This window comes from Theropithecus gelada, chromosome 5, assembly GCF_003255815.1.
Source record: "Theropithecus gelada isolate Dixy chromosome 5, Tgel_1.0, whole genome shotgun sequence".
Lineage (NCBI taxonomy): Eukaryota > Metazoa > Chordata > Mammalia > Primates > Cercopithecidae > Theropithecus > Theropithecus gelada.
In genome coordinates, this window is record NC_037672.1 from 92,391,565 (window position 1) to 92,410,010 (window position 18,446).

Below are 18,446 nucleotides of genomic sequence, written 5' to 3' on the forward strand. Positions count from 1 at the left end.
GACAATCAGCAAACATAAATCTTCTGTGAATATAAATTATGTGAGCTGTAATAAAACAGTTTTTTGTTTTTTAAAGAAGACTGCAATTCTGATGGTCTTGGGCATTGGCACTATTAGAAGTGGTTAGTGTAGTGCCTGCCTTACATTTAATAGATGTCTAAGAAAAGAGTGAGAAGGATTGCTTAGCTTGGAAGACAGATACTTCTTCTGAGGAAGCCACATTTAATGATGGGATTAGAGGGACAGAGAGACATAGATTGAGTTAATTTTTAGATTGTAAGTATATTCTTGATATGGATGATACTCTGTTTTCAAAAGAAAGTTTGAAATTTCTCAAGCTCCTAGATATTCAAGGATGGTCATTGTTGATTTGACCTGAGACAACCTATAGTCAGAAGTTAGTACGGTCAGTCATATATTGCCTAACGATGGGTATACATTCTAAGAAGTGTGTTGGTAGGCAATTTCGTCATGTGCGAACATCAGAGTGTACTTACACAAACCTAGATTTAGAACATACTACACGTCCAGGCTGTGCAGTCTAGCCTATGGCTCTTAGGCTGCAAACCTGTACAGTATGTTACTGTACTGAATACTCTAGGCAGTTGTAACACAATAAGCATTTGTGTATCTAAACATATCTGCACATAGAAAAGGTACAGTAAAAATTTGGCACTGTAATCCTATGGGGCCACTGTTGTATATGTAGTCCATTGTTAAGAAAAATGTTGTTAGATGGTACATGACTTGTACATCCAGCATCCACTCATGTCGCAGTACCTCCACAGCTACTCGATAAATAGACTCCCAGCTGCTATCCCTACTTCTTCCCTTGTACCCCTAGAGTCTATTTCCAACACAGTAGAGCAATCCTTTAAGAATTTCAGTCAGATTATGCCACTCTTTACCGAAAACCATGTAATGACTCTTGTGTTAAAGTTACGAAGTCCTTACAAAGGCCTGCAGAGCCCTGTGTGTTTGGACCTTCCCTCCTGCTCAGCCTCATTCTTGTGCTTGGTCCCTGCTCATGCTGCTGTAGCCACACAGGTCTTTTGGCTGATCCTGACACCTGCCGGGCAGACTCTTGCCCAAGGAACTTGCACTAGCTCTTCCTTGAATCTTCCTGAGACTCCCTTGCCTCTTTCAAGTTGTTGCTCAAATGTCAGCTTGGAGTGAGGCCTGCCCTGGTACCCTAATTGATATTGGGTGCCAATATTAACAATATTAATATTATTACCCCACTCCTATACCCTATATCTGCCTTACCCTGCAGTACTCTCTTCTTCATAGCACTTATTAACATCTTGTGTGATATATAAGAATTTTAAAATTATATTTATTGATATAGCTTGTCATTCTAGAGTATAAGCTTCCCAAGGCAAGGGAGCTATTCTGTATTCAATAATACATAATACAGAATAGTATTAATTGTTCTATAATAATTAATTATTATAGAATATATAGAATAATAGTTATTCTGTAATAATACAGAATGCTAAATAAATGAGTGCGTAAATCAGAGGGAAACACAAGCCTTGCAGATGGAGGAAGGCGTGTGTTATACCTCCAATTCCTCAGGAAATAACTTAAAATATGTCATTAGATATTGATGTTTTCCAAAGGGTCTTCTCTATACTGTGCTTCTAATGGATACTCAGCCACCTTTTCAAATTTATCTCTCCCTCAGCACAGTGCCCAGTGGCACCAGCTCCTCTTCCTCCTCATGGGAATTCTCACTGTTCTTATTTTTTATTTTTATTTATTTATTTATTTATTTTGAGACAGAGTCTCCCTCTGTCATCTGGGCTGGAGCGCAGTGGCATGATCTCGGCTCACTGCAACCTCCGCCTCCGAAGTTCAAGTGATTGATTCTCCTGCCTCGCCTCCTGAGTAGCTGAGATAACAGGTACATGTCTCTATGCCCAGCTAATTTTTGTATTTTTATTAGAGATGGGATTTCACCATGTTGGCCAGGCTGGTCTCGAACCCCTGACCTCAGACAATCTGCCCGCCTCAGCCTCCCAAAGTGCTGGGATTACAGATATGTGGCACTGCACCCGGCCCTTCACTCCTTTTGTACTCAGAGCTTCCAGACCCTCATCCATACCTACCGAAATATCTTAATTTCAGCCAAATGAAGGGCCTTCCACCTAATATGACTCACCTCCTCAGAAGGCAGGGTAAAGTCCATGTTGGGCTGGTTGAACACACTCTTAGATTTTCTCTCTCCTCTCTCACCTCTTGTCTTTTACCCCAATCGTTTTACCAATCTGTTGTGCCCAAAGATACAGTGCTCTCCCCAAGAAGTATTCTTGTATCAGCAGCTGAAAGATTACATTCAGTCTTTTTCATCGAATGACATAACCTTGTAAAAGGTAAGGGCAATAGTGGTTTATAGTACTTGATTTCGAGCAGCATGGAGAACGCAGCGCTGACAGGCTCTTAGCACAGGCCCACGTGATATGCAGAGCTGGGTCAGCTTTCTCCTCCGAGGGGGAGTTGAAGCTGAGCTTTTGACTTTCAGCAAGGGCTCAAAGACAGGGCAAGTAAGAGCAACATACAGTCAGTGGCAGGCTGGTGAGTAATTTTTGAAAAGGACTCTAAAAGTTAACAACCAGAATAATGACAGCATTTGCCAATAATATTGATACACAGACAGAGAGAGCCTAGGAAGCTGAAAGCAGTTGCAGAAAATCTCAGGGTGATTTCAGGCTAGGGATTATTATTTTAGCAGTCCGTTGTCAGAGACAAGAATACTGAAAAGAGCTGATCATCCTTTGGGTATGTATTCTTCAAGATCCGTGTCATTCTGAAGTCCACGGGATCCATAATTGTCCCTATCATCTGGACATGTAAACTAGCTTTTTAGGCCATATAACTTTATGTACTGCTATTTTTGCAGCAGTATTAATTAACTGTCACATGTGTAGTGGAAGTCAGCTTTCGCAGTGAAGTATCTTTACTTGGTAAAATGATCTTCATCAGATGATGATCAGTAGAATATATGCTCTATTTGGGAATTTTGTTTGTTTGTTTTCTTCACTGCTATATTACCAGAGGCTAGAATAGTACTTTGTACATAGTAGACACTCAGTAAATATATATTCAATCAATGAATGAATGTTCCAGTTATCAATCTGCCATTGATTTAAATTCCAACATACACCTCTTAGAATTATAGATGATGTTAGTGGAAATAGTTTCAAGATTGTATAGCATGACTTCTCAGGAAATCTCCCTTTATCATCCTAAGGGGCCACTCAAAAGCCTGTTGGAAAATGATTGTTATAAGACAGTGATATTTATGGTAGAAAAATCTCTACAGAAACCTGATAAAAGCTCTCTCAGGGTGTTCCAAAAAAGTAGAACTGACTTGGAATGTCATCTCATCTGGATCCAATTCATTGCAAGACAGACATTTGTCTTTTCTTTAGAGAGAAAAATAAAGACAATGTTGAAGTTTTACTCAAATCTAGTGCCCTTAAACTGGCCGAGTATCAGCCAACTACACTATTGCACAAGCACCAGGAACAAGGAAGTGGGTGTGGCATGGAGGATTGGGCCTGGATCCTAGCTTGGGATTTGGGGTGTTTTTCATCTTCCCCTAATTATATGGCTTTGGTCCATTTCAATGTCGACCACATGACACTTCATTTCCTTCATCTGTAAACTACCAAACAAAATATGTTTGTAGTACTTTATTAATTGAACATTTTATACAAGTGGAAATTCTGAATACAGGTTAAGAAGAAATGAAACAGAAAGATTATACAAAAATTATTCTAGTTTTATAAAAGTAATATTAACTACCAAAACTGTGAACTTTCAAAGAAAGAACAAGAATAAAGTAACAATTTATGATAACCTAAAACCAAAGACAGCCACACTTCCAGATAAGGAACCACACAAAAGAAGTCAGTTTCTGCTGAATCAGCCAAGACAGGGGATAGCAATAATCAAAACAGTGCAAGCTGTGCTGGGTTTTAAATTTGATCCAGATTTGAGATGACCTTATGCAAGAAATGGCTTTACTGGAGTCAAATATGTAGGGCCTTAAAATCTAGAGGTTAGGAGCTATTGAATGTTGAGCTTTCAGCTCCATTTCCTGAGGAATCATCGGAGCCATAGGTGGGGAATGCAATAATAATTCTTGTGAGGCATTGCAGCTGCTAAAATGCAGACATATGGAATTTTTGCACTCTCTAGTATAATACAGAAACAATCTCACAATAGGATAAACACTTCTTTCAAACTTTCTCTTAACCCTAGAGAGAGGATATTGTACAGACTGGATGGGTAAAATCTTAGTATTTTGGTTTTTCATTTTAGGTCTGGTTTTCTACGAATCATTTAGGAGTCTGTATTTGTAGCTATAGGAGTGCACTCCTGTGCAGACACCATACTAAACATGTTGAATATTTTGGCAGTTGAAATCCATAGAGGTAATTTGTATTGATACTGAAATTATGGACTATAATGGAAAATTGGGCTTTTGTTGTTGATATTGTGAAAATGTTACATGAAGTAGCATCATAAGAAACTTACCAGATCAACTAATGCATAATGTTCAATGAGTTGAAATGCTGATTTCCTTGATAGTATTGGGAAATAATTCGTTAATTTTGTTTTTTTCTGCTTTATGGCAATATATTCTTCTATTAGGGATTGAGGTAAGTTTTTCCATTGAATCGAGAACCTCCTGAGTGCCAGCCACTGGCTGGGTCCTAGGAACATGGGTTGGAAATATATTAATCGAGAACCTCCTGAGTGCCAACCATTCCGCTGGGTCCTAGGAACATGATGGGAACTATGACAGACATGGGCTTTACTGACTGGAGCTTTCAGCCTGTACTTTTCTCTGTTTCTATTGCTGAGTTAAAATGTTCCATATTCCTGGATTCCCTGTAACTAGTCAACAAGGTTCATCTTATCAAGGAATACATACTGCAGGGAATGGTGGCAGTGACCAGGCAACTCACCACACAGCCGACACACACACACACACACACACACACGCACACACGCACAAAAGCTTTGGTGGAAGGGGAGAGAGAGACAGGAGATTTTTGAAGGTTCTACTTAACTTTTCTTATCTGAAACTGGAGCTCATAAAAAAGTTCCTTTTTTCTCAGCTAAAAAGATAAAACATCATCATTGTAAGAACATTTGTAAAATACAGAATACAATACAGTAAAAAGGAAAGTTACTTTAATCCTAATACCGAAGATAATATACCTCTCCCCATGCCAAACTGTATTTTGTTTTCTAGGACCAGTTGGTGTTTTCTCATCTCAAGTAGCTTGAACTTTGTCCTAGGGCATTAAGTATTTTCTAAAATGTAGTTTTCAATGGCTGTAATAGTATTTCTCATTACGGTGGTATCAAAATTTATTTAACTAGCCGCTTAATATTGCACAGTGGTTATTTCATAGTTTCCTCATTTTAAACAATGATGGTTTGAACATTATTAAACATAAAACACATATTCATAATGATTTCCTTTTTATGAAGTCTGGGAAATAAGATGATTGCTGAGTTAAAGATTATGCACACTTAAAAGGCATTTGATGCACATTACCAAATATTTTTTATCTTAACATCCACTTGGTTGAGCTGATTTATCCTTTTATTAATGATCTTCCTGAAAAATTTTCTATCTTTTTGTCTTAAATTTATTGTCTACTGTAATTCTGAAGCAGTGGAGTATTTATTGCATTTTGAAAAGAAAAAGAACACCAAAATTTTAAAAGCGCAAATATAAAAATGTAACTGTGTTAAGTAAAAAGAAATGAAAATATTATTAGCGAATGCCATTTCCTATCCCTTATGCGAAAATAGAAGCTGACATTTTAACTGGCATTTTCATTAAGGTAAGTAAATACGTTTCAAATACAGGGCACCCGGTCTCTATGCTATGTTCAAACACACATCCATTTACTGACTCTGTTTTTACTGGAACTTTCTCTGTGACACATAGAGTAGCTTTTAAGAGAGGTAGAGTTTTTAAATGTTGTTCAATTAGTAGCACTGTACTTTGACATAATTTTCAATTATTTAGAAAAATACACCCATTGGGTATTCTCCCCACATAAATTGTGCAATTGATGAACCTACCCTCTTACTCTCTGAACATGGATGCCTCACTCTGCAAGCCCACCAGTGAACTATCTCCTGCTTTCCTCATACAAGCAAGCACTCTCTGTATGATTTCCAGGTAATTTTCCAGTTAATGTGCTAGGATGCCAAAGAAAAATTGGTGACAATAAAACTGAGGGAATTTGGAAACAAATCTGTTGAACAGCAAAAGAAGATTTTCTATGTATTTATCTTTTGTAATCTTAAAATTTAAAAAAAAATCTTATTCTGACATTATTTCCTGCCCTTTTTTTTTTTAGTGCTCTGTGGAGGGGGTGAGAGCTTTCTGTGTGCCAGTGGAATCTGCATCCCCAGGAAACTGCAATGTAATGGCTACAACGACTGTGACGACTGGAGTGACGAGGCTCATTGCAGTATGTGACAAGCTGTTTGGGGTTTGTCTGAGTGGACAGGGATTCTCAAATCCTGACCATCATTGGCATTTGCGTAGACTGTTTTTGGTTTGCCTTTCTAAAGTGAGCAAACATGTTTATCTTCCCCCAGAATGACAGCAGCATGTTTGCACACCTTTCAAAGGCATGGTTTATTAGGAACTCAACAGGTAGACGCTGCATTGGAACAGATGAGGGATTGCAGCATTTTTGCACAAAGTGGTTTAAATTGGGAGAAGGCTTTGGTTTATTTTGTTTGGGTGAGAATTTTCATTTTTGTTTATGAGTATGAAGGTCAATGTTTTTTTAAAAAAGGATATTTTTATGACAATGTTTTCACCCTAATGATTTTTAACTGTCATGACACAGTAAATACAAAGCCTCTTGTTTTGTTTTTTTGTTTCTTTTTTTGAGACGGAGTCTCGCTCTGTCACCCAGGCTGGAGTGCAGTGGTCAGATCTCAGCTCACGGTTTTTTTTTTTTTTTTTTTTTTTAATGCTTCTTCTAAACCTGGAGATAGTCAATGGCACTAACTGTTTAAAATCCACTAATCAGTAGATTCCGCCTTATGTGTCCTCAATTTATTCCCCGTTGATTGGTCATTTTGACTTACTTGGCCAGCGGTTTGTCCAATACAGATTCAGATTTCAAGTTGTTTTGCAGTTACAAACTGGAAAGAAGGGGAAAACCATCCTGAAGAAGTACATTGTAGTAAACAAAGCTGGTGTCCTATTTGTTCACCCCTAGTATGTTAAAAAAAGAAAATAATTACACTGTGTAATCTGCATTCAAAACAGAACTATATGCAATTAGAACACTATATGCAAGTGTTCTAATTTTTCTTTAAGGGTTATATAAACAGCCACAGTTAGTATGGCAAGAGCTGTGTTTCACTCCTCATGGGAATTGCCAAGGTGTTGTAAGTGCTTGAGAATACTGATCTTAATTGAAAAATTCTTTTGGTCTGTTTGCCAAACGGACCAACTCATCTTTCCTCTGATGGGCTAGGATGGACGCTCCTTTGTCCTGTTGAATGGCAGAACTACTGAATGGCAGTTTATCATGGTAACATTTCAGGTCAGTGTTTCCCAAACTGGTGTTCCATATGGTATCTGAGTCTGGAATAATGCTTGAAAAAAAAATAACTTTGGGAAATACTCTCTATCAGATCTACTTCTTAGAGGGTTAGAATACACATTTGTATAGTAGAGGTTCTGAGAAATCCTGCAGTTTAAAAAAAATATGTTTGCCTAACTTTGTATTTCATCAGAATTATTCTCTCATGTGAATCCTCACCTTTATTTGTTCATTTATTCATGCATTTTTTATTCTGCCTAATATCTAGTATCCCGTGGAACTTTAGTTATGCCACGCATATTTCAGGAAACGTTCTTTTCAGTAAGACATTTGTGTTTTACAACTTGGAATTTTCTTTTCAAAACAACGCATGGCACACAATTTTACATAAAAAACATTTTTATAGGCTGTATATTTACACTGGGAAGTGCTGCTGTGGGCTTAGCAGAAGATACTGTGCAAAGCAGCCAAAATAGGGATCTTTAAATAATTCAACGTAATTATATCCAATTTATGGGATTTGGTAGAATCTCTAGCTATTCTCCCATTGTGGCCCATGTTATGACATTGTTCAAATTCTGCATGTGCCTGTATCTCCTGTGGTGGGCCAACTATGGTTTTATCATATGTTCCTCAATTGTACTGAGCATTGCACTCCGAACCCTGTAAGTGATTTCTGCTGCATTTGTTAAAATTAAATTTGAAGGAGTTAATTTTCCTAGTCAACAATGTGTTACTGTTCTGCAAGGCATTTACCAATGTCCAAGGGGCTGAAACATTTATTAAGGAAAATAGATATGGCCCTTTCCCATGAACATACCACAAAAATGATCTGTTTGGTCCATTGAGGAAATACATCCCTTCAGAAAACTTCTGTATGAAAACACAGGCATCGAAGGCTTCATATGCAATTGTTTTTGACCTTACAAGGACATCTGCTTTTGAGCTTTAAGGTTAAGTGCTTGTGGTGTTTCAGCATGAGTGTTTATGGAAGGTGCCATACTCCTGTTGTCACTACCCTGTGGTGAAGGAATAGTATAAGTCTGAATTAGGCCTTGGATGTGAATCAGAGTGTGAATGCAACCCACAGATACTCACGAGAGGAGAAGGAAGTTTTGCTGTGTGTTCTCAATGAGGAGCAGAAGAAAATGCCTACTTCCTAGGGTTCTCGCAGGTAGGCAAGAAAGAGGACTGCCAGAGGAGATTATGCTTCTATGGATTAGATGCAAAAATGATCTCTACTAAGCACTTGCCTGCTTTTATAAAACATGGGTCATATTAGGTGGCCTGTGTAGTTCATTGAGTTGTTCATTTCCTTTTTAGTCAGGTTCAAAGGAAAGGAGAGAAGAAACTTATTATTTGTGAGTTACCTAATAAACTATGCTAGAAGCGTTTACCTACATGCTTCGATTTAATTATCAGCAGAGGAAGTGTTATCTACCCCCTTTGTACAGGTGCAGAGACAGAGCTTAGGGCAATGAATAAATTTGCCCATGGTTCGCTAAATGTGAAACCCAGTCTTAAATGGTTCAAAATCTAGTGCTTTTTCTTTCCCCTGGTCTGCCTTTGACTTGTCCTTGTCCATAAAAAAGTTCAGATTTAGTGAGATTATACTCTGATCATTTATATTGCAGGAAAATATTTTAACTGATTTTGATGTGTTACAGCTTTCAGAGGTAATCGTTTATTAAAGAGCACTCCAGGTATCTGTGACTACTTACTGACTTTCTCCCCTAACTGGTTTTGTCTTGTCAATCTCTTCTTAAGTATTTGTTGAATGAAAAGATTTCCAAACACTGAAACAATTTTAATGGTGTAGCAGAAAAATTTTCAAAAATCAGGAAAATTTTAGAAATGTCTGTCTCTGTGGCTTTAGGCAGGCCATTTCTGTAACCCTGGCTTTTGGTATCATCATGGATGGCTGCATGCTGGCCTCCCCAGGAAGTCCCACCTGCAGAGATTTTGATTCAGTTTGTCTGCAGTGGGGACCAGGCCGCAATACTTTTGTAATGCTCTCCAGGCAATTCTAACAGACAACCAGACTTGGAAGCACTGGGCTAGAAGGTGCTTGGTGTCTCTTTTGTTGTTAAGATTCTATAATCTTTTGAGTCTATAACAAGCTCCTAGAATAGTGCCTGGGACATAGCAAGTGCTTAGTAGATGAATACTTCTTAATTTTAAATTGGAAACTCAAGTTGTCACAGTGAAATAGCTGCCACAAAGTTCACACACTTTATGACACATAAAAACCACCATCAAATATTTTTCAAAATCATTTTCTGTGAATTTTGTGTAAAATTGGTTGACTTATTTTTGAGGATGGTGGTTATCTAATTGTACACTGAGTGTAATACGGTGTAGTAATGACTACTGTAAGTTCTTGAGTCAGGCTGCTTAGGTTTCGAGCTTACCATTTCCTGCCTCTGATAACTTAGGCAAGTTACTCAACCTCTCTGTGCCTCAGTTTCTTCTGTAGTACAATGGAAACAATAAATAGTGAATATCTCTCAAATTGTTCAGAATAATGATTCACTGAATATAAAGCATATAGACCAATGTCTTGCATGCAGTAAGTCTCAAAGAGCACTGGGATTTGTGGTCATGACTGTTGTCACTGTTGTTATCTTATTGTTCCTCCACTCCCACCCAGCACCTCTTGTTACTAGGTGCAGAGAATGACCACTGGAAGTCATGGGGACAGCTGATGATGTCAGCTGATGCATGTAAGGGAGACAGAAACACTAAAATATGCACAACAATTTTAAAAGCAGCACCACGTGAAGCTATTTTTGAATGGAGGCAGCATAAACAGCACAACATAAAAATTATATTCCAAATGATGTTTGAATCATCAAAATGACTGTATCTATAATAATCTTTCTACTAAGATGTAGCTGCAAGTAAATGCTAGAAATAGTTTCATCAAAATTAGAAAAAAATCTCTCTCTATGCTAATGGAAGAAGTATTAAATGTTTGGAAATTTTACTTTTTGTATAGTGGCAATCTGATTATACTGAATCAATCAAACTATTGAATATTCTTTAATTCCTCCTATGTGTGAATCATGTTTTAGCTACCTAGTAAATGGAAAGATACTGTTAAGACATGGTTTCTTTCTTTATGAGGCTTTTAGTCTAATCACGGAACTAACATATATACATAGAAACTATTAAATATGCTTTAAAAAAAATTTTTTTTGAGATGGAGTCTCGCTGTGTCACCCAGGCTGGGGTGCAGAGGTGTGATCTTGGTTCTCTGCAGCCTCCACTACCCAAGCTCAAGCAATTCTCCAGCCTCAGTCTTCTGAGTAACTGGAACTACAGGCGTGAGCCACCACGCCAGGCCTAATTTTTGTATTTTTTGTAGAAACAAGATTTTGCCATGTTGCCCAGGCTGGTTGTGAACTCCTGAGCTCAAAGTGATCGGCCCACCTCGGCCTCCCAAAGTGCTAGGATTACTGGCGTGAGCCACTGTGCCCAGCCTAAATATGGTATTTTAAAACAATATAACACACACAATATCACAAAGTCAAAAAAAATTGATGTAAACAAGCAAACAAAAAAAAACTTGCAGCAGGGAGTCCTTCTAGTAAAAAGAGTAGGATAACTAGAAGCTGGATTGCATAGAGAGCTGATGGAAAAGATGGGATTAAAGTGAGGCTTTGCACTCAGGTGGTGTTTGTATACTGTGCAACATGATTTTCAACTCTCTAGGTGACATTTTACAATGCATGGAGACTTTTTTTTATTGTCACAACTGTGGGAGTGGAGGGAGGTGTTACTGGCATCTAGTGGGTAGAGGCCAGAGATGCTGCTAAACAAACTGCACTGCACAGGGCAGCCCCCAACAACAAAGAATTACCCAGTCCAAAATGTCAATGATACTGCCATGGAGAAACCCTTCTCTAGAGCTGGAAGCCAATAGTAGAAAGAACTCAGAGAGTCAAGAAGCCTGGTGCTTCTCGTGGCTCTGCTGTAAATGAGCTGAGCAGCAGTGGACAGACCATGTAACTCCTCTGGTCATTTCAGAATGAGAGGGTTGGATGAAATAACCTCTGGTTCTTTCCATATTTAATCTTCTGTGGGTGGAAACTGAGCATCCGTACTTGCATCTTGAGTTGAGGCAACACATTCATGTTTATAGTCATAGAGACCGTACAGTTGAGAGAAGCCCTTGAGAAAAAGGCTTTCTGTGTGTTAGTTTTCTGCTTTAATTTAATGATAATTTTGAGAGACAAGAATTAATAGTGTGCCATATAAGATGTCAAACTGAAGTCAATATTAACATGCACGAATTTCAGAAGAAACATTTTGTATCAAGCTCTCCTTGAGAAAAAAAAAGCTGTATCTAGAAAAACATCTACCTTAGGTCATGCAAAATTATGCTTGTTATTGAGCAAGAAAATCACAGCAAGCACTTTTGCAAATTTTGATTTGCTGGCCCCAAATTGTGCTGACAACACCTCTTTCCAGGTCAAATAAACATTTATTTCAATAAAAGGAGACACTGTGATCTTTGCTATTTGCTATGTATTTCTGGCTTTGCAGTGCCTCTGGTTAAGGTTTTGCGTGTTTACTAATCACACAGACCTTAGGGAAGTAACAGATTACAGATTGTTTTCCAAATGCAGCTCATTTTGTATCTCACTTCTAAAAATGGTTTCTAACCAAGCAAGTTGTAACAGTAGAAAGTTGAATCCGCACCAGGGAGAACAATGAGGATTTTAAAAAATTCCTGAGTCCTCTCCATTTATGAAGTAATTTAATAAATAAGGACATCAATTTTTAAAATATCTCTAATGCAGTGTTTTAGTATGAATTACCAGGGGTCCTAGAATGGGTCTCATAGAAGACAAAGAAACTTTTGGAATTTTTGATGTGTTCTTAGGTTAATCAGATTCTGAAAGGGATATTTCATTCCCCAGTTGTCCTGCCATCAAAGAAAGTGAGTGTACTGCTTACAAATAAGTTAACTTGTAGGGTTTAAAATGTGCTGAAACACTGTTCCCCACCCTCTGGGCGAATGCATGCATGTACTTTGCACTGATGGTCAAGTTGAGAAGCCTTATTTCTCTGGCTATTGCTGATTCTAGCATGTTGACTCAAAACTTCCCACAAGGGTAATTTAGATTAAGACAAAAAAATAAAAAAGATCTTTTAGAATTTCACAAGGTAATGTATATATCTTGATGCACAAATTCCCCAGGTCTGTCCTGTGGGCAGGAGAACCAATGTCATAACCTTTCCACTCAGCTGTCACATGTGTGGTAGCCTCATTCAGCAGCGGGGTTCAGGGTGGGGAAATAGCGCCCTCTGCTGAATGGGATAAAATACCATTGTCAAAGTGATAGCTAGGACTTCTTAGTTCTTATATTTTCCCTTATGGTGGCTGTCCTTATTTGAAAATTATTCAGGCTGGGGGAAGTGAAAAATAAAAAGTACTTACAAAGTTCTGTATGCGTGTAAGTGTGGACTTATATGTATATATGCGTGTGTGTGTCTGTGCACATACACACCTTCCAAATGAAGACACTGAACAGGTGATTTCTAAGGCCCATTCCATTCCTAAAATGGTGTGATTCTAAAAACTTTAAGAAGTTTTTTTTTTTTTAGAAGAGTGCCTTTTTGAAACAGAAATTTATGATTCATGTATATGTGAGTGTCATATTTTGGCATACCTAATGTTTTAACTGATCAATGCCAAAGGCTTTGCATAATGAATCGTCATCTAGTGTAAGATGTTTACAGTAAAGTGGTGGCTGCTACCGGTTGTATGAGATACAGGCTTCTGCTTGAGGAGAAACAATCAGCTGGAATTCAGGAGATTGAACCATTGACTACTTGATTTCTGGCCTTCATCAGCCAAGTAGACTGATCTTCAAATTTTTTTTTTTTCCTCTTTCCTTTGTTTTTGCTATTTTCTCTGTTTGAAGTATGCTAAACTTTTCATTACATCCACCCTGCTGAAATTCTGCCCATTTTCTGTATTCCTTCTCCAGCCTTAAGCAAGCTGTTTTGTACTTAATTTACTTTAAATAAGAGAAATAAAAATATATTTAAGAAATCTAGTTTCTGTGAAATGCAGATTTCTTTACATATATTGATTTTAAACATTTTTACAGCTTTACTGAGGTATAATTTACATCTTATAAATTTCATCTATTGATTTTTGTAAACTTATAGAGTTATGCGACCAACCTCACAATACAGTCTCGAATGTTTGCATCTCTCACAAAATTTCTCTCCCACACATTTGTAGTGGAATCAAGTCTAATCCCTCAGCTACTGTAACTACTTCTCAGACTTCTGTTTATATAAATTTGTTTTTTTCTGGGAATTCCATAAACGAGTCATATAATATGTAATTTTTGTATCTGATTTCTTTCACATAGTATAACTTTTTGGGGTTCATCCATACTGTCACATATATTGGTAGTTTCACCCTTTTAATCACTGAGTAGTATTTCACTGCATATTACATTTTGTTTGTCCATTCCAGTTAGAGAGCACTTGGATTTTTTTCCAGTTTTTGGCTTATGAATAATGCTGCTATGGACATCTATATATAAATCTTTGTGTGGATATATGTTTAATTTATCTTGGGTAGATTCCGAAGAGTGGAATTCACAAATTAATTGTATGGTAAGGTTGCAGTTACCTTCATTAGAAACTGCCAGTTTTCCAAGGTGGCATTATTATTTTATAGTCTCACCAGAGATCCATGAGATTCATTTTCTCAAAATCCTTGCCAATGCTTGCTATTGTCCATCTTTTCCACTGTAGCCATTTTAAGGGATGTGTAGTTATATCTTCTTGTAGTTTTAATTTGCCTTAGCTTATTTTTTTTTCTTTTGTTTTGCCCTGCCCTCTCACCCCCCACTGCCTTTGTTTAATGACTAATAATGTTAAGCACCTTTTCATGTGTTTTTATGTCTTTCATGAAGACTTTCTATTCAAGTCTTTTGACCATTTGTAATTGAATTATTTTTCACCTTATTATTGAATGTAAGAGTTCTTTACAGACTCCAGATATCCAAATTTCTTTATCATATGTATATATAATTTGTAAATATTTTTCTAGCATTATCCCAATACTATTTTTTGAAAAGAACATTCTCTTTCCATCGAATTGCCTTACACACACTGTTTCATTAAACTCTCCTCTTTCAAACCCTGTTAAGTGGCTGATTTTGTCCCAGTTTCATAGATCAGTTCACAGACTCCCAGACTTGAATTAACAATAACACACTAAAAGTCCCACAGCTAGTAGATGGCAGAACCAGGATAGGAGTTCTGGTTTACTGAAGGATAAGACTGTTTTCTTATTAAAATCAGGAAACCATTTCCCCTGAACGTTGTTCATTTCAACATTAAACTATGAGCGTGCTGAGATTACATAGCGCTTCTCATCTTGCCACCGTAGTCTTTGGACAGTACTTGTTTATTTGAGGCTTACATTATGAAACACTCAATAGGCTTAAGCAGTAATGTTTATGTGAAAGGAAATAACAACTCTATAATCTAAATGACTTATTTTATTTGTTATGTTTATGCTTACTACTGACAAACCTAGACTTTCAACTCTAAAGAAAACATAAGAGTTACTAAAGTCTATTCTACATGAACAGGAACTTCATTAGGAATGATGGTGAATTGAGAATGCCTTTTCTCATCTTTAACAATTAAGGATCATTCAGGTGACATAAAATGGAAGTCAGAGAAACACATCAGAAAGTGATACAATCACTTGGCTTGGGAGCCACTTGTTTAAATGGCCTTGAACAGATTGCTGTATCTCTGTGTGCCACCTTCTCACCTGTAAAACAATAGGTATGGGCCAGGTTACTGTTAGGGTGTCCCTTCCATGACTGGCTTTTGTTAAATATTGTACTACAGTAGCATTCTATATGGCTCTGATGACACATTGGTGGCTTCTTTTATTTGCAGACTGCAGTGAGAATCTGTTTCACTGTCACACAGGCAAGTGCCTTAATTACAGCCTTGTGTGTGATGGATATGATGACTGTGGGGATTTGAGCGATGAGCAAAACTGTGGTAAGTAGCATTGTTTCCCCAAAGGTTTTAATTTAAAAATCACAGAAATTTTTGACCAGAAACTTATAGTTCATTATGTGTTAATATGATTAGCAGTTAAAATTACAAAATAATTGGTTTCTTGTGTTTTAGAAGGAAGAAGTTTGTTCAATCACTGTCCTCAGTAATGTCTTACATGTAAATGTAATACATAAATAATCATATTAAGAAAATGTTTAAGAAGTGGAATGGGAAGACTGGTAAAGGTTGTTAATGCATTAATAGTTTTTTTCCTCTCCTCAAATGTGTTCTGTTTCTCCTCTGGTTAGAGCCAGTGGCTTATGTTAGATTTTGGCCTTTTGAGCAAACTTTGAGGGTGGATATGTTGTCTGTGCCTGATTCCCTTAGTACATGTGACCGAAGTCCCCTCCTCTATTTAATCCCCAAATAGTACAAGGACCACCTATGCAGCAGCTACCCAGCGTTAGGATGATGCATTTGTTTTGTGTACACATGCTGATCTTATCTTTTAAAGAATAAACTCACTTTTAAAAGAGTCATGTTCAATTCTGAATGCCATCTCATGAATTAAAATCAGCAAAATTCCTCTTGCTCATTTACCTTTTTGGCTTTGTGACTAGGTTCAGAATTTTTAGGTAGCATATTATTGAGTGACGCAGGAACTTTGCAACATGAACAAAAGGGCAAACGGGGATGAGGATACACCCTGGACAAATGATATGAGACAATGTCCAGCATTAGAAAGCATCAAAATGAATGTTTGGAAAGGATCAGGGATGTGGTCAGAGGAAGGCATTAGAATCATGACTGTTAGGAATAACCCCATTCTAGGAAACCTGGTGGTTTCTAGGGGCACCATCTCGCAGCCACTTGCTGTATCTGTAAAAATATTTTAAAACGTGTGTGTACAAACCATTCCTGTGTGACTAGATAGATGTGGATTATTGGTTTTTTCTGATATTTTATTTTTATTTTATTTTGATTAATAATAGTTGTACGTATTTATTGAATACAGCATGATATTTTAATACATGTATACAATATGTAATGATCATATCAGGGTAATTAGCATATCCATCACCTCAAACATTTATCATTTCTTTGTATTAGGAGCATTCAAAATCTTCTTATTTAGCTATTTGAAAATATGCAATAAATTATCATTAACTATAGTCACCCTCTAGTGCTATAAAAACCTACAACCTGTTCCTCCTATCTAGCTGTAATTTTGTGTCAGTTAAGCAATCTCTCTCTTTTTGCGATGGAGTCTTGCTCCATCACCCAGACTGGAGTGCAGTGGTGCTATCTCGGCTCACTGCAACCTCCGCCTCCTGGGTTCAAGTGATTCTGCTGCCTCAGCCTCCTGAGTAGCTGGGACTACATGTGCGTGCCACCACGCCCGGCTAATTTTTGTATTTTTAGTAGAGAATGGGTTTCATCATGTTGGTCAGGCTGGTCTCTAACTCCTGAGCTCGTGATTCGCTTGCCTTGGCCTCCCAAAGTGCTGGGATTACAGACATGAGCCACTGCACCTGGCGGCAATCTCTCTTTACCCCTCCTCCTCCATACCCTTATGGCCTCTAGTAACCACTGTTCTACTCTCCATTTCTATGAGATCAACTCTGCATATGAGTGAGAGCACACGGTATTTCTGTTTCTATGCCTGACTTATTTCACTTAACATAATGTTCTCCAGGCTCATCCACGTTGCTACAAATAACAGGATTTTATTCTTTTGCCATGGCTGAATAGTATTCCATTGTGTAGATGTACCATATTTTCTTCTCCACTCATTTTTTGATGGCACAAATTGATTCCATATCATGGTTATTGTGAGTAGTGCTGCAATGAACATGGGGTTGCAGGTGTCTGTTTGATATACTGATTTCCTTTCCTTTGGATATATGCCCAGGAGTGGGATTGCTGGGTCATATGGAAGTTCTATTTGTAGTTTTCTCAAGAACCTCCATACTGTTTTCCATAATGACTGTACTAATTTACATTCAGATGTGGGATATATCCTGGGACTAACTAGTCTTGAGACAAAGGATGAGAGGAAATTGTAATTATATAGATCACAGAAATTACACTTGTAGGAGGCCTGAGAGATCATCAGATTCAACCCTTCCCTTTACCAGTGAGATAATTAGGAAAATGCAGGGCATTGAAAATGAGTGAGTGTCGTTTGGTAGTTGGATAGGTTAGTGGAGAGGGCCAGCTTGCAGGTAGCATGTGAGGAAAAATGGTCATAACAGGCAACATAATGCCTCTGAAGATAGCAGGCTGTCGTGAAGTTTGTGTGTTCGGATGCCGGTTGTCTCCATCTAACAGCAATAATTATCACTTTCCTTCAGACCGGCCTCTGCCCTGGCTCCCTCTGCTCTTCTGGTTCCTGCCCAAGCACCTCTTGTGCTTTTCTTCTTTTCTCAAACTTATGTCCTCCCTATACTTTCCTCTATTGATCCAAAATACCCTTTAAGATCCATGGTCGCCGGGCGCGGTGGCTCAAGCCTGTAATCCCAGCACTTTGGGAGGCCGAGACGGGCGGATCACGAGGTCACAAGATCGAGACCATCCTGGCTAACACGGTGAAACCCCGTCTCTACTAAAAAATACAAAAAACTAGCCGGGCGAGGTGGCGGGCGCCTGTAGTCCCAGCTACTCGGGAGGCTGAGGCAGGAGAATGGCGTGAACCCGGGAGGCGGAGCTTGCAGTGAGCTGAGATCCGGCCACTGCACTCCAGCCTGGGCGGCAGAGCGAGACTCCGTCTCAAAAAAAAAAAAAAAA

The 18,446-nt window shown here is 38.1% G+C and overlaps 1 protein-coding gene across 4 annotated transcripts in view; it reads left to right on the plus strand.

The window, feature by feature from the left end:
• CORIN (corin, serine peptidase) overlaps window positions 1-18,446 on the plus strand; it is a 271,199-nt gene that overhangs the window by 164,029 nt on the left and 88,724 nt on the right. For all 4 annotated transcript variants that reach the window (XM_025386551.1, XM_025386553.1, XM_025386552.1 and 1 more), the window contains 2 exons: window positions 6,396-6,509; window positions 15,552-15,659. In XM_025386551.1, the coding sequence (XP_025242336.1) occupies window positions 6,396-6,509; window positions 15,552-15,659 (222 nt within the window). The remainder of the gene's footprint in view (window positions 1-6,395; window positions 6,510-15,551; window positions 15,660-18,446) is intronic.